Source organism: Ylistrum balloti, unplaced genomic scaffold, assembly GCF_031769215.1.
Source record: "Ylistrum balloti isolate Yb309-2 unplaced genomic scaffold, AGI_CSIRO_Ybal_v1 Utg369914, whole genome shotgun sequence".
Taxonomy (NCBI): domain Eukaryota; kingdom Metazoa; phylum Mollusca; class Bivalvia; order Pectinida; family Pectinidae; genus Ylistrum; species Ylistrum balloti.
Window position 1 is genome coordinate 58,682 of NW_026782035.1, and position 12,777 is coordinate 71,458.

At 39.9% G+C, this 12,777-nt stretch overlaps 1 protein-coding gene across 1 annotated transcript in view; it reads left to right on the forward strand.

The window, feature by feature from the left end:
* The window catches only part of LOC132546776 (dynamin-binding protein-like), a 70,173-nt gene that overhangs the window by 56,226 nt on the left and 1,170 nt on the right, over positions 1-12,777 (forward strand). The window contains exons 16-18 of the mRNA XM_060210495.1: positions 4,225-4,410; positions 8,859-9,023; positions 11,550-11,745. Of these exons, the coding sequence (XP_060066478.1) occupies positions 4,225-4,410; positions 8,859-9,023; positions 11,550-11,745 (547 nt within the window). The remainder of the gene's footprint in view (positions 1-4,224; positions 4,411-8,858; positions 9,024-11,549; positions 11,746-12,777) is intronic.

Below are 12,777 nucleotides of genomic sequence, written 5' to 3' on the forward strand. Positions count from 1 at the left end.
GTACTGTTATGTATTGTCAAACATGGATTCAGTACTGGTATGTATTGTCAAACATGGATTCAGTACTGTTATGTATTGTCAAACATGGATTCAGTACTGTTATGTATTGTCAAACATGGATTCAGTACTGGTATGTATTGTCAAACATGGATTCAGTATTGTTATGTATTGTCAAACATGGATTCAGTACTGTTATGTATTGTCGGAACATGGATTCAGTACTGTTATGTATTGTCAAACATGGATTCAGTACTGGTATGTATTGTCAAACATGGATTCAGTACTGGTATGTATTGTCGGAACATGGATTCAGTACTGGTATGTATTGTCAAACATGGATTCAGTACTTGTATGTATTGTCGGAACATGGATTCAGTACTGGTATGTATTGTCAAACATGGATTCAGTACTGTTATGTATTGTCAAACATGGATTCAGTACTGGTATGTATTGTCGGAACATGGATTCAGTACTGGTATGTATTGTCGGAACATGGATTCAGTACTGTTATGTATTGTCAAACATGGATTCAGTACTGGTATGTATTGTCGGAACATGGATTCAGTACTGTTATGTATTGTCAAACATGGATTCAGTACTGTTATGTATTGTCAAACATGGATTCAGTACTGGTATGTATTGTCAAACATGGATTCAGTACTGGTATGTATTGTCGGAACATGGATTCAGTACTGTTATGTATTGTCAAACATGGATTCAGTACTGGTATGTATTGTCAAACATGGATTCAGTACTGTTATGTATTGTCGGAACATGGATTCAGTACTGGTATGTATTGGCAAACATGGATTCAGTACTGGTATGTATTGTCAAACATGGATTCAGTACTGGTATGTGTTGTCGGAACACAGATTCAGTACTGGTATGTATTGTCAAACATGGATTCAGTACTGGTATGTATTGTCGGAACATGGATTCAGTACTGTTATGTATTGTCAAACATGGATTCAGTACTGGTATGTATTGTCAAACATGGATTCAGTACTGTTATGTATTGTCAAACATGGATTCAGTACTGTTATGTATTGTCAAACATGGATTCAGTACTGTTATGTATTGTCAAACATGGATTCAGTACTGTTATGTATTGTCAAACATGGATTCAGTACTGTTATGTATTGTCAAACATGGATTCAGTACTGTTATGTATTGATTCAAACATGGATTCAGTACTGTTATGTATTGTCGGAACATGGATTCAGTACTGTTATGTATTGTCAAACATGGATTCAGTACTGGTATGTATTGTCAAACATGGATTCAGTACTGTTATGTATTGTCAAACATGGATTCAGTACTGTTATGTATTGTCAAACATGGATTCAGTACTGGTATGTATTGTCAAACATGGATTGAGTACTGGTATGTATTGTCGGAACATAGATTCAGTACTGGTATGTATTGTCAAACATGGATTCAGTACTGGTATGTATTGTCGGAACATGGATTCAGTACTGTTATGTATTGTCAAACATGGATTCAGTACTGGTATGTATTGTCAAACATGGATTCAGTACTGGTATGTATTGTCAAACATGGATTCAGTATTATGTATTGTCGGAACATGGATTCAGTACAGTACTGGATTCAGTATGTATGTATTGTCAAACATCAGTACTGGTATGTATTGTCAAACATGGATTCAGTACTGGTATGTATTGTCGGAACATGGATTCAGTACTGTTATGTATTGTCAAACATGGATTCAGTACTGGTATGTATTGTCAAACATGGATTCAGTACGGTTATGTATTGTCAAACATGGATTCAGTACTGTTATGTATTGTCAAACATGGATTCAGTACTGGTATGTATTGTCAAACATGGATTCAGTATTGTTATGTATTGTCAAACATGGATTCAGTACTGTTATGTATTGTCAAACATGGATTCAGTACTGTTATGTATTGTCAAACATGGATTCAGTACTGTTATGTATTGTCAAACATGGATTCAGTACTGTTATGTATTGTCAAACATGGATTCAGTACTGTTATGTATTGTCAAACATGGATTCAGTACTGTTATGTATTGTCAAACATGGATTCAGTACTGTTATGTATTGTCAAACATGGATTCAGTACTGTTATGTATTGTCAAACATGGATTCAGTACTGTTATGTATTGTCAAACATGGATTCAGTACTGTTATGTATTGTCAAACATGGATTCAGTACTGTTATGTATTGTCAAACATGGATTCAGTACTGGTATGTATTGTCAAACATGGATTCAGTACTGGTATGTATTGTCAAACATGGATTCAGTACTGTTATGTATTGTCAAACATGGATTCAGTACTGTTATGTATTGTCAAACATGGATTCAGTACTGTTATGTATTGTCGGAACATGGATTCAGTACTGTTATGTATTGTCAAACATGGATTCAGTACTGGTATGTATTGTCAAAAATGGATTCAGTACTGGTATGTATTGTCAAACATGGATTCAGTACTGTTATGTATTGTCAAACATGGATTCAGTACTGTTATGTATTGTCAAACATGGATTCAGTACTGGTATGTATTGTCGGGTATGTATTGTCAAACATGGATTCAGTACTGGTATGTATTGTCGGAACACAGATTCAGTACTGGTATGTATTGTCAAACATGGATTCAGTACTGGTATGTATTGTCAAACATGGATTCAGTACTGTTATGTATTGTCAAACATGGATTCAGTACTGGTATGTATTGTCAAACATGGATTCAGTACTGTATGTATTGTCAAACATGGATTCAGTACTGGTATGTATTGTCAAACATGGATTCAGTACTGGTATGTATTGTCGGAACATGGATTCAGTACTGGTATGTATTGTCAAACATGGATTCAGTACTGGTATGTATTGTCGGAACATGGATTCAGTACTGTTATGTATTGTCAAACATGGATTCAGTACTGGTATGTATTGTCGGAACATGGATTCAGTACTGGTATGTATTGTCGGAACATGGATTCAGTACTGGTATGTATTGTCAAACATGGATTCAGTACTGGTATGTATTGTCAAACATGGATTCAGTACTGGTATGTATTGTCAAACATGGATTCAGTACTGTTATGTATTGTCAAACATGGATTCAGTACTGGTATGTATTGTCGGAACATGGATTCAGTACTGGTATGTATTGTCAAATATGGATTCAGTACTGGTATGTGTTGTCGGAACATAGATTCAGTACTGGTATGTATTGTCGGAACATGGATTCAGTACTGTTATGTATTGTCAAACATGGATTCAGTACTGTTATGTATTGTCAAACATGGATTCAGTACTGGTATGTATTGTCGGAACATGGATTCAGTACTGGTATGTATTGTCAAACATGGATTCAGTACTGGTATGTATTGTTAAACATGGATTCAGTACTGTTATGTATTGTCAAACATGGATTCAGTACTGTTATGTATTGTCAAACATGGATTCAGTACTGTTATGTATTGTCAAACATGGATTCAGTACTGGTATGTATTGTCAAACATGGATTCAGTACTGGTATGTATTGTCAAACATGGATTCAGTACTGTTATGTATTGTCAAACATGGATTCAGTACTGTTATGTATTGTCAAACATGGATTCAGTACTGTTATGTATTGTCAAACATGGATTCAGTACTGGTATGTATTGTCGGAACATGGATTCAGTACTGGTATGTATTGTCGGAACATGGATTCAGTACTGTTATGTATTTTGGAATGGCCATTTTGGTGAGACATATCACATGCACTTTTGCCCTGTGTGACCTTCCTTCCTAATAATTTTGTTTGCTGTAACAAGTCACACTTCCAAAGAGAATAAAAATAGTGATTTAAACCAAAGATACCAGTATACCAGTACAAGACAAGTTTTGAACAAGTACCTGTCCATCACATTTTTGTGACTGAAATAGATAGTGTAGAACCGTCATTTGCAACTTTATACAGATTGATAGATTCTGTTCCTCTGTTGATATTAAGATTGATAGATTCTGTTCCTCTGGTGACATTAAGATTGATAGATTCTGTTCCTCTGTTGACATTAAGATTGATAGATTCTGTTCCTCTGGTGACATTAAGATTGATAGATTCTGTTCCTCTGTTGACATTAAGATTGATAGATTCTGTTCCTCTGTTGACATTTAGATTCTCTTTCTCTATTCCCTTTTATAAGTGATCCCCTGTTATTTGTAAGGTTATCATATTTTTCTCCACAGTCACTTGAAAAGGCACTAGGGATGACAAAAAAAGACTATGCGGCGATGAATGCCCAGCTGTTGGATGAGTTACCTTCCCTATACAGTCTGGCTTTAAGCCTGCTCCAGGACTGTGTGTCAGCATTTGTCAGTGCCCAGCAAGCTTATACTGATGCCATTCTACACAGGATGTCAGAACTGCTTGATGTAAGTCTCACCATGGACAGATTTATTACAGAATAAATAATGCTTAGGTTTTCTAAATGGCGTGAGTGCATAGGTCATTTCGTGCATGCATCAATGATAATGTTGTGAACAGGATACTCATGAACCCCTGAACAGATCTGGTTTATTTTCAAATTATATTTAAACCACAGCATCATAGGTCTACACCCAATTAGATTTTGGTGTGTATTGATCAAAGTTAGAGGTCAAAGGTCACCATGGACCACTTTCAAACTATAAAATTTGTGAACCTGATTCATGGTTATATCTAAGTTAGCTCCTCCTCACACTCCTCTGGTGTTATTTTAATATCTCATCATAGCTACTGTTCTCTTGGTCACCTACTATTACTATTTTATGAATACCTCTTGTTTCAATTACTCAACTTTTGTCTTATTTCTTTTGTCTGGTACCACTTTTCCTGGTGATTTTAATTGCCAGACAGACATGATTGTCTTTGGGAGCTTTGATTGTCTTTGGGAGCTTCCCCTTGTGTAATCCTAATGATTTTACTCTCCAGGCTGACCAGTGCATCTTAAGGAACCTCCAAACTAGTGTTACACATTTGCCTAATGTGGTGACTAGTGATGTCACTAATGTTGTGACTAGTGTTGTATACTTGACTAGTGATGTGACTAGTGTTGTATACTTGACTAGTGGTATGACTGGTGATGTGACTAGTGATGTGACTAGTGTTGTATACTTGACTAGTGATGTGACTAGTGATGTGGCTAGTGTTGTGACTAGTTATGTGACTAGTATTGTATACTTGACTAGTGATGTGACTAGTGATGTGACTAGTGTTGTATACTTGACTAGTGATGTGACTAGTGATGTGGCTAGTGTTGTAAACTTGACTAGTGATGTGACTAGTATTGTATACTTGACTAGTGATGTGACTAGTGATGAGACTAGTGTTGTATACTTGACTAGTGATGTGACTAGTGATGTGACTAGTGTTGTATACTTGACTAGTGATGTGACTAGTGATGTGGCTAGTGTTGTGACTAGTGATGTGACTAGTGTTGTATACTTGACTAGTGATGTGACTAGTGATGTGACTAGTGTTGTATACATGACTAGTGATGTGACTAGTGATGAGACTAGTGTTGTATACTTGACTAGTGATGTGACTAGTGATGTGACTAGTGTTGTATACTTGACTAGTGATGTGACTAGTGATGTGGCTAGTGTTGTGACTAGTGATGTGACTAGTATTGTATACTTGACTAGTGATGTGACTAGTGTTGTATACTTGACTAGTGGTATGACTGGTGATGTGACTAGTGTTGTATACTTGACTGGTGATGTGACTAGTGATGAGACTAGTGTTGTATACTTGACTAGTGATGTGACTAGTGATGTGACTAGTGTTGTATACTTGACTAGTGATGTGACTAGTGATGTGGCTAGTGTTGTGACTAGTGATGTGACTAGTGTTGTATACTTGACTAGTGATGTGACTAGTGATGTGGCTAGTGTTGTGACTAGTGATGTGACTAGTATTGTATACTTGACTAGTGATACGACTGGTGATGTGACTAGTGTTGTATACTTGACTGGTGATGAGATTAGTGTTGTGACTAGTGATGTATACTTGACTAGTGATGTGACTAGTGATTTGACTAGTGATGTGACTAGTATTGTAAACTTGACTAGTGATGTGACTAGTGTTGTATACATGACTAGTGATGTGACTGATGTGACTAGTTTTGTATACATGACTGGTGATATGACTAGTGATGTGACTAGTGTTGTATACATGACTAGTGATGTGACTAGTGTTGAATACATGACTAGTGATGTGACTAGTGTTGTATACATGACTAGTGTTGTGACTAGTAATGTGACTAGTGTTGTATATATGAATAGTGATGTGACTAGTGATGTGGCTAGTGTTATGACTAGTGATGTGACTAGTGTTGTATACTTGACTAGTGATGTGACTAGTGTTGTAAACTTGACTAGTGATGTGACTAGTGTTGTATACATGACTAGTGATGTGACTGATGTGACTAGTTTTGTATACATGACTGGTGATATGACTAGTGATGTGACTAGTGTTGTATACATGACTAGTGATGTGACTAGTGATGTGACTAGTGTTGTATACATGACTAGTGTTGTGACTAGTAATGTGACTAGTGTTGTATATATGAATAGTGATGTGACTAGTGTTGTATACATGACTAATGATGTGACTAGTGATGTGACTAATGTTGTGATTAGTGTTGTATAATTGACTAGTGTTGTGACTAATGTTGTGATTAGTGTTTTATACTTGACTGGTGATGTGACTAGTGTTGTGACTAGTGTTGTAAACTTGACTAGTGATGTGACTAGTGTTGTATACTTGACTAGTGATGAGACTAGTGATTTGACTAGTGATGTGACTAGTGTTGTAAACTTGACTAGTGATGTGACTAGTGTTGTATACTTGACTAGTGATGAGACTAGTGATTTGACTAGTGATGTGACTAGTGTTGTAAACTTGACTAGTGATGTGACTAGTGTTGTATACATGACTAGTGATGTGGCTAGTGATGTGACTAGTGTTGCATACATGACTGGTGATGTGACTAGTGATGTGACTAGTGTTGTATACTTGACTAGTGATGAGACTAGTGTTGTATACTTGACTAGTGATGTGACTAGTGATGTGACTAATGTTGTATACTTGACTAGTGATGTGGCTAGTGTTATGACTAGTGATGTGACTAGTGTTGTATACTTGACTAGTGATACGACTGGTGATGTGACTAGTGTTGTATACTTGACTGGTGATGTGGCTAGTGATGTGACAAGAAGTGTTGTATACATGACTAGTGATGTGACTAGTGATGTGGCTAGTGTTATGACTAGCGATGTGACTAGTGTTGTATACTTGACTAGTGATGTGACTAGTGTTGTAAACTTGACTAGTGATGTGACTAGTGTTGTATACATGACTAGTGATGTGACTGATGTGACTAGTTTTGTATACATGACTGGTGATATGACTAGTGATGTGACTAGTGTTGTATACATGACTAGTGATGTGACTAGTGATGTGACTAGTGTTGTATACATGACTAGTGATGTGACTAGTGATGTGACTAGTGTTGTATACATGACTAGTGTTGTGACTAGTAATGTGACTAGTGTTGTATATATGAATAGTGATGTGACTAGTGCTGTATACATGACTAATGATGTGACTAGTGATGTGACTAATGTTGTGATTAGTGTTGTATAATTGACTAGTGTTGTGACTAATGTTGTGATTAGTGTTTTATACTTGACTGGTGTTGTGACTAGTGATGTGACTAGTGTTGTAACTAGTGTTGTAAACTTGACTAGTGTTGTGACTTGTGTTGTATACTTGACTAGTGATGTGACTAGTGATGTGACTAGTGTTATGACTAGTGATGTGACTAGTGTTGTGACTAGTGATGTGACTAGTGTTGTATACTTGACTAGTGTTGTAACTAGTGTTGTAAACTTGAATAGTGTTGTGACTTGTGTTGTGTACTTGACTAGTGTTGTAACTAGTATTGTAAACCTGAATAGTGTTGTGACTTGTGTTGTATACTTGAATAGTGTTGTGACTTGTGTTGTATACTTGACTGGTGATGTGACTAGTGATGTGACTAGTGATGAGACTAGTGTTGTATACTTGACTAGTGATGTGACTAGTGTTATGACTAGTGATGTGACTAGTGTTGTGACTAGTGATGTGACAAGTGTTGTGACTAGTGATGTGACTAGTGTTGTATACTTGACTGGTGATGTGATTAGTGTTGTGACTAGTGATGTGACTAGTGTTGTATACTTTACTAGTGATGTGACTAGTGTTGTGACTAGTGTTGTATACTTGACTCGTGATGTAACTATTGATGTGACTAGTGTTGTGACTAGTGATGTGACTATTGGTGTGACTAGTGTTGTATACTTGACTGGTGATGTGACTAGTGATGTGACTAGTGTTGTATACTTGACTATTGATGTGACTAGTGATGTAACTAGTGTTGTATACTTTACTAGTGATGTGACTAGTGTTGTGACTAGTGTTGTATACTTGACTCGTGATGTGACTGTTGTTATGACTAGTGTTGTGACTAGTGATGTGACTATTGATATGACTATTGATGTTACTATTGATATGACTATTGATATGACTATTGATGTGACTAGTGTTGTGACTAGTGTTGTATATTTGATTAGTGATGTGACTATTGATGTGACTATTGATATGACTTGATGTGACTGGTGTTATGACTTGTGATGTGGCTTGTGTTGTATATTTGACTAGTGTTGTGACTAGTGTTGTATACTTGACTATTGATGTGACTCCTGATGTGGCTAGTGTTGTGACAAGTGTTGTATTCTTGATTTTTGTTTGAAATTGCCTATGAAATAAAGACTACATGATATTTATATCATTGTTATAGTTATCCTCGTTGCTGTGTACAGAGAATAGTGTGATGGATGTTTTCAACCATAAACATGTCTCCATGATGGATAGAATGTCTTTACTCTCCTTTGTCCCGAAGGGCTTCAACCCTCGTATGGATCTTATCAAACAGGACAAAAAAGCCAAACGACAGTCAGTAGACGTCACACAAAAGGTAACACTGTATGACATAGAGGTTGTTGCAGAAGATATTTAACAATAAACATTTGAGAGATTTATCATGCATTTGTATGAAAGTTCTATGTGTCTATAAATATATGTACTTGGGACTCTCTCTCTGTACTGTGACCAGAGCCTGAGTCTGGGTTAGGGTGCTGGTTTAGGAGGCCAGAGTCGTGGTTAGGGTGCTGGCTGAGGAGGCCTGAGTGTAGGTTAGGGTGGTGTCTGAGGAGGCCTGAGTTGGGGTTAGGGTGCTGGCTGAGGAGACCTGAGTAAGGGTTAGGGGGCTGGCTGAGGTGGCCAGAGTCAGGGTTAGGGTGCTGGCTGAGGAGGCCTGAGTGTAAGTTAGGGTGGTGTCTGAGGAGGCCTGAGTTGGGGTTAGGGTGCTGGCTGAGGAGACCTGAGTAAGGGTTATGGTGCTGGCTTAGGTGGCCAGAGTCAGGGTTAGGGTGCTGGCTGAGCAGGCCTGAGTCGGAGTTAGGGTGCTGGCTGACGAGGCCTGAGTCGGAGTTAGGGTGCTGGCTGACGAGGCCTGAGTCGGGGTTAGGGTGCTGGCTGAGGAGGCCTGAGTCGGAGTTAGGGTGCTGGCTGACGAGGCCTGAGTCGGGGTTAGGGTGCTGGCTGAGGAGGCCTGAGTGTAGGTTAGGGTGCTGGCTGACGAGACCTGAGTAAGGGTTAGGGTGCTGGCTTAGGATACCTGAGTAAGGGTTATGGTGCTGGCTGAGGTGGCTAGAGTCTGGGTAAGAGTGCTGACTGAGGAGGCCTGAGTGTAGGTTAGGGTGCTGGCTGAGAAAGCCTGTGTCTGGGTAAGAGTGCTGGCTGAGGAGACCTGAGTCAGGGTTAGGGTGCTGCCTGAGGGTCCTGAGTGTAGGTTAGAGTGCTGGCTGAGGAGACCTGAGTAAGGGTTATGGTGCTGGCTGAGGTGGCCAGAGTCAGGGTTAGGGTGCTGGCTGAGGAGGCCTGAGTCGGAGTTAGGGTGCTGGCTGACGAGGCCTGAGTCGGGGTTAGGGTGCTGGCTGAGTCGGAGTTAGGGTGCTGGCTTAGGAGGCTTGAGTCGGGGTTAGGGTGCTGGCTGAGGAGGCCTGAGTCGGAGTTAGGGTGCTGGCTGACGAGGCCTGAGTCGGGGTTAGGGTGCTGGCTGAGGAGGCCTGAGTGTAGGTTAGGGTGCTGGCTGACGAGACCTGAGTAAGGGTTAGGGTGCTGGCTTAGGATACCTGAGTAAGGGTTATGGTGCTGGCTGAGGTGGCTAGAGTCTGGGTAAGAGTGCTGACTGAGAAGGCCTGAGTGTAGGTTAGGGTGCTGGCTGAGAAAGCCTGTGTCTGGGTAAGAGTGCTGGCTGAGGAGACCTGAGTCAGGGTTAGGGTGCTGCCTGAGGGTCCTGAGTGTAGGTTAGAGTGCTGGCTGAGGAGGCCTGAGTCAGGGTTAGGGTCCTGGCTGAGGAGGCCAGAGTCCAGGTAAGGATGCTGGCTGAGGAGGCCTGAGTCAGGGTTATGGTGCTGGCTTAGGAGGCCTGAGTCAGGGTTAGGGTGCTGGCTGAGGAGGCCTGAGTTGGGGTTAGGGTGCTGGCTTAGGAGGCCTGAGTCAGGGTTAGGGTGCTGGCTGAGGAGGCCTGAGTTGGGGTTAGGGTGCTGGCTGAGGAGGCATGAGTTGGGGTTAGGGTGCTGGCTGAGGAGGCCTGAGTCTGGGTTAGGATACTGGCTGAGGAGGCTAGAGTCGGGTTTAGGGTGCTGCTTGAGGAGGCCTGAGTTAGGGTTGGGGTGCTTGCTGAGGAGTCCAGAGTCCAGGTAAGGATGCTGGCTGAGGAGGCCTGAGTCAGGGTTATAGTGCTGGCTTAGGAGGCCTGAGTTGGCGTTAGGGTGCTGGCTGAGGAGGCTTGAGTTGGGGTTAGAGTGCTGGCTGAGGAGGCCTGAGTCAGGGTTAGGGTGCTGGCTGTGGACATAAATTCATTCTTGTTCAAATAAGAGTTACCAGTTAGCTGACCTGGTCACATGATTGTGTTGTCAAATGAAGGGGAAATTAGCTTGAGTAGAGAGATGGTACAAGTCACAGTAGTTGATGTTAAGTTTACATTATAAGAAATACATTACAATATAATGGTACACATGTTTATGGTCACAAATATCTACAAGGTTTTTTTTATAGAAGGAGAAGTCAAGTCACCATATTTAAGAAGCTGTTATCCTTGTCGCTGTGTAAATTGTGTCCAATATCAATATTCAGACTCCGATATAAGAAATAAAGTCAACTTTACAGTTCAAATGAAGACTGACACTAACAGTGAGATGGAGTCTGATTTAGGTCCGACATGGAGCTAACTGGCACATACAACATGTACAAGGATCAGTTTAAATCCTCAGCTAGCATCCACATCCCGACTTGGCCCCTGGTCATATCTTGGAAAGTCAGTGTGATACATATTAGAAGTAGGTCACTGTGATCTATATTTGTATTTTACCTTGATAACATGATAGTTTTATGTCAGACATTTTTTTGTTTTTTTCACGACAAGGAATATTGGGGTCAGTCTGACAGTCAGAGGATGTACGTTATACAAAAGTATCCTCTGGACAAACTGTATATGGTGGATGAAAGATACACCCCTACAGACATGATGGATATACCACTGATGGCCGGAGTTCTAGTAGGGGTTGTCATGGAGAAGGACCCAATGGGCAGCAAGGATCGCTGGTTTGTCGACAATGGCAGTGAGTAATATATATTTCAGTATTGTAATACCGTGTTACAAGACCTTTGTCATGCTACTATTGGACTCACCTGGTCCAAAGGGCTGGAGAGCTTAAGTCATACAGTAACAGCTGGTATCCACCTGTCTGTCAGTTTTTTCCCCGAAAGTTACGCTAAATCATAAACGACTCGGTGGATTTTTACCCAATTTGATGAGAAGCATCCTTATGGAAAGTGGAGCAAATTTTGTAAAACTGTGGGTCTCAGCCCTTTAGGATGGTAGGGGCAGGGCTTATTAGGGGAAAAAAGCAAGTTATTTGATATCATACTACTGTAGGAATGATTGGATTTTGCCCAAATTTTGTCTGAAGCTTTGTTGGATGAAGGGAAATCAATTTTGAGTTAATTGTGGATCTAAGCCCCTTTGAGAGGGAGGGGCAGGGTGGGACAAAGTAAGGAAAATAGAGCAAATTGAGAAATCCTACTGCTTCTGTAGAAATTTTTGAATGTTGTTTCAATTTCATCTGAAGCATGCCTTGTTGAAGGGAAATCAATTTGTATAAATGATGGGTCTTAGCCCCCTGGGTTTGGAGGCACAGGACAGGGCCCAATAGAAGAAATAGAACACACAATTTTTCAATCGTTTTCTGTAGAAATACCAGGAGTCTGTTCTAACATTGTCTGAAACAGACTTGGGTGAAAGGGGAATCAATTTGGTATAAAAAGTTTGGTCTCAGCCCCCTTAGTTGGAAAAGAAGGTACTTTTCGTATATACAAAATAATAGAAATCTTTATGATACTAAATGACGGAAGTCTTTATGAGCCAGTAGAAATTCTCAGGGAAAGCTGCTAACTGCTAGCAAAACATCATCCCTCTGTCAGTTTAACTAAAATTATTATTAAAACAATTCTCCAGTTAAGTGGATTGGAAAATAAAGTTATATGACTGGGGATAAATTTTTATTTTTTTAACCATCAGAGTGGGATGAAAGTTCATCTAATAAGCAATATTGCATGAGAACCCCCCTCCTCACTCCCTCCCCTCTGAAGTT